Below are 4235 nucleotides of genomic sequence, written 5' to 3' on the forward strand. Positions count from 1 at the left end.
AAATAATTAATCTAAATTATAATTTACTGAAAACAGTACACAAATGACTAAAATGTAAGATATGAAAATGATCCTCTTCATCACATATCACTATAGAATACAGCAATGGGAAGAGTTATAAATCAGTATTGAATGAAAAAAATTGTTTCTACTTTTTAATAAATGAGTGCCAGTTGTGTCGATACTGCACACCATGCTATAGTAATACAGACACCTTGATACAAGGTGTCATGCACAATCAAAATTATCACTAACATAAATAGCCTGAATCTTCTGTCAGATTTCAAATTTTTTTTGAAGTGCTAGAGTAAGTTTAAAATTCTTGAAAAGTGGGATAATTCCAAGCATTCTTGTAAGGAAACGTACAAAAGTGCCTTTTTCTCCCCTCCTAGTAAGGTACAAAAATATTTGAAAATGGTGTGGTGAAACCGTTCACTAGGATGCCCTGTATTCTTCTGCTGATGTGCCACAAAAGTTTTATCAAAAAGAAGGTTCTGGTCCCTCTGTTTATTTGAGTATGGTCACATGCAGTTAGAACACAGTAAGATACCCTGTCTACAGAATAAGGGTATTCAGATAGCATTTGCTTTTATGGTAAAACAGAGGATACCTTAAAAAGAAGGCCTGAAATGGAATTCCTCACTAAATAAGTACAGTACAACTTTGCGCAACCATAAACAATTTAACTTATTTGCACTTTTTGACAGCAAGTTTCACCATACTCATTTTATGTTGAAGCTGCAACCTCAGTCTTGAATGTTGCAAAAATTTATTGCGTGTTTGACCCTGGTTAAGCAAGCTTATTAAATAAACATTCAATGTGCAAAAAATATTGCACAATTGCTTGTTTTGTGCATTTTTATTACTACAGTACGTAGTTCTTAAAATATTAAATATTTATATCAAAATATGATCACAGAAGATTTATCTCAAAAGTAACAATTCCGCATTGCTCATAAACAACAAAGCACGTGATCTGTAAACAAACGCAATATCAGACATCATGTTGGTTCGGAATACGAATAACAGTTATGTGCGTTGTTATTGTAGTCAGCAGTATGATTTGTTTCACAGTTGAGCCAAGTGTTTCAACTTAAATGTATTCAATAAAATAAATATTACTATGAGCACCTATCACAACAAATCAGTAACAAAAATCATTAAAACAGTTCTAGCCCTATAAAAATTATGTAACAATATTAAGTCAGCTTTGGTGCTTTTCCAGCAATAAATTGGCAAAATAGCCAAAAAATGTGACTCAAAATTATGCATTATAGTACAAAAGGTGTAGCAGACCTTAAGGCTACTATAAAATTAGATCACACAGTTTATTGTACAGTGAAAGTGTATTTGTCTGATTAAAACTGAATCTCATGAGGTATCAATAGGTTCTCATTTAGTATTGATTCACAGAAGAAACTAGTGTAAACTGAAGCAAAGCCTATACCAGCACATTTGTGCATGGAATTCAGATCAAAGGTGGTTCCATTTTTGCAGACAAATAACTAGATTTCAAGACTCAATAAATATTTTTCAATGCAAGGAGAAGTTGCCCATTGGATTGAAGTCTCTTTGATGGTTCGCATTTAGAGCTGGCAGGTAACCCCATAATTTCATGGCCTGGTGGCATTTATTCTGAATTAGTCGAACTTCAGAATGTTTTAGATCTTGTCTCCAATGAAAAGGTGCAGACTTCGAATTACGATATGTTGAAGAAACACCACCAACATCTACTTTGGTGTGCGTTTCCAGAAACTCCTGGACTGCAGGATGAAAGTCGAGGCCATACATATCGAATAGCTCTTGAACTTTGCTGAATGGTTCCATAGATAAATCTTCATAGCGCATAGCCCTGCACACGGAAACATAACGGCATTTAGTAATGGATTAAAATAACCAGAGAAGAGGGCAATTCTTAGAGCTGCCAGAGTTGACGCACACACCTGAACCTTCCTGGGTACAATTTAGTCAGTCGTACGGCTGCACTGTAGTCTGACACTAGGTCGTTGCACAATTTCAAGGGCTCTGAGCAGTCGGGTCGCCCAGGACACCAGTCCCTGTGCTTACGGCTCTGCAGCGTGCCGCGAGGGTCCCTCACCAGGAGGGCAACGCGGATGTTGAGGCTGCAGGTCAAAAAATTATGGCAGTTGTCAGTATACAAGGTAACGTAATGATGTGGATATTTATTGTTTAAAGAAGAGAGCAGCCGAACCTGGGGTCTGCAAGGAGCTCCTCCATGAGTCGCAGCCTGAGGCGCACCACCTTCATGGACTGGAATGGGAAGAGTCTGCAGAACGGGGTGAGGAACTGGGGCTGCCAGCACAGGTCTGGTCGCCTCTGGCAGGCGTCCCACAGCCGCGTGTTGTGCGAGAACAGCCAGTTGTGCTCGGGCCCGTAGTCCAGGTACTCCTCTGTGGCCGCACATTAAAACAAATAAAGCAAAATGTAAGTTTAATGATATTTAAACATAAAACGCACACGAAAAATAGTCTGCTTAAACAAAATAATGCAAATTATTTACTTATTTTTTTACATCAAATTTACATGGAACACTCAGAAAAAGACGTTTGTTTGAATGAAACGATATAAATAACTTACTTAAAGAAATTATTTTAATGAAAGTTTTCAGGTTTTAAGGTCAGTCCGGCAGGCATGCACTCACTCAGGCCGGTGTAGTTGCAGTGGAACAGGTTGCGGAGGGTGTCGATGGCGCCGCGGGCCAGCGGCTCGCCGCGCACCTGCACGATGTCGTAGTGCAGCAGCGGCTCGTAGTGGTAGAAGTTGGCCGGGTGGGCGTGCAGCACGTCGCCGAGGAAGGTGGAGCCGGAGCGCCAGGTGGTCAGGATGACGGAGCGCACGGGCTGGCCGCCCAGCTCGGGCACCAGGTCGCTGAGCGCGCGCGCGCTCACGTTGTGCGCGCCGCCGGGGTACCGGTAGCCGGCCATCTCCTCGGCGACCACGAGCCGCTGCTGCTTGATGACGCCCTCCATGTCCAGGGAGCGGTTGGCGCCGCCCGCGCCGCCCCACGACTCCAGCTCCGAGCTCGACCAGCTCTGCGACAGGAGAGAGGTGAGTGAGCGCGCGTGCACCGCCACGGACACTAGGGGGAGGTGCATTTAATTGGAGCAAGTGAGACAGGGATAGCGCCAAGACTACGGGGGTTTCCACGACCTACGTCGTCGTCTCGCTCGCACCCTTCCAGACCCCGTAAACAGACACACGCCTCTGCGACTCTTTCTATCGCACCTTCTCAGCCCCGTGCACAGAAACAAAAACGAATAAGGACAAGCACCCTCGAGCTGCACAGGGTATGGTAGGAGCCAGCATGTGGGAGAGGAGAGGCTGCGAAATGAGAAGGTGGAGTGGGCAGTGGGCGAGAGAAAAGGGGGGGGGGGAGAAAGGGGGAAAGAGAGATCTAGAGAGACAGAAAGAGCGAGCAAGAGAGAAAGATAGATTAGTGTGCTGCAAGCACGATGGGGTGCCTAGCGGCTCGGCGCAGGCTAGACACACAATAGCACCCACACACAACAAACACCACACGAAGGAACGGCAGCGGTCGGGTAGCTGGGTGCCTAGGGACGTGACCCGGGTGGTTGTGGGGGGAAGGTCCAAGCACACCCGCACACGGGACAGGGACATGTGCTCGCCTTGAACGCCGGCCCCAGGGGGGTGTCTTCGTGGCCCCGGTGCTCGGGGCGCGCGGCCCCGGCGCCGGGGCCCGCTATCACTTGGACCTCCACCTCGACCTGCACGTCGTCGCCGACGTCGCCGACGTAATACGCGCCGCCGCGGCCGTCCAGCGTGGAGGCCTCAACCTCCGCGTCGGCGGCGGGGTCGAGGTCCATCTGAAACAAAACAACGATCCGGTCGCGCCAGTTCAGCAGCAGCGGGAAGGGACGGCGCCGGCGTCGTTGGGGGCACCCTCCCCCGGCCCCTGCGGCCAACCGCATCCCCGAACTCCAGAGTCCAGCGGGCCGTGACTGGCGCTGCTGCCGGCCTTGCAGATGCAGACGGACACTGCAGCAGCGGTGCGGGGGCGGCGCAGTGCGGAGCTCGAGCTGGAGGTGGAGGAGGTGGAGGAGGAGGAGAAGGAAGAGGAGGAGGAGGAGGAGGAGGAGGAAGAGGAGGAGGAAGAGGAGGAGGTGTGTCCCCGCTGAGTGGCGCGGCGGCGAGGCTGTAAGTGCTCTGCCCGTCCCTTCTCCCCAAGGGCCTTATAGAGCAGCAGCAAGCACGGC

General features: G+C 48.3%; 1 protein-coding gene across 1 annotated transcript in view; it reads right to left on the bottom strand.

Moving 5' to 3' along the window:
- LOC113212876 (carbohydrate sulfotransferase 6) overlaps window positions 1–4235 on the bottom strand; it is a gene marked incomplete in the record, with an annotated part of 64049 nt that overhangs the window by 34721 nt on the left and 25093 nt on the right. Inside the window, 5 exon segments of the mRNA XM_026431721.2 lie at window positions 1–1852; window positions 1944–2123; window positions 2213–2411; window positions 2663–3053; window positions 3648–3845. Of these exon segments, the coding sequence (XP_026287506.1) occupies window positions 1534–1852; window positions 1944–2123; window positions 2213–2411; window positions 2663–3053; window positions 3648–3845 (1287 nt within the window).

The sequence above is a fragment of the Frankliniella occidentalis genome, unplaced genomic scaffold (genome assembly GCF_000697945.3).
Source record: "Frankliniella occidentalis isolate FOCC.00 unplaced genomic scaffold, Focc_3.1 Scaffold25, whole genome shotgun sequence".
NCBI classification, from domain to species: domain Eukaryota; kingdom Metazoa; phylum Arthropoda; class Insecta; order Thysanoptera; family Thripidae; genus Frankliniella; species Frankliniella occidentalis.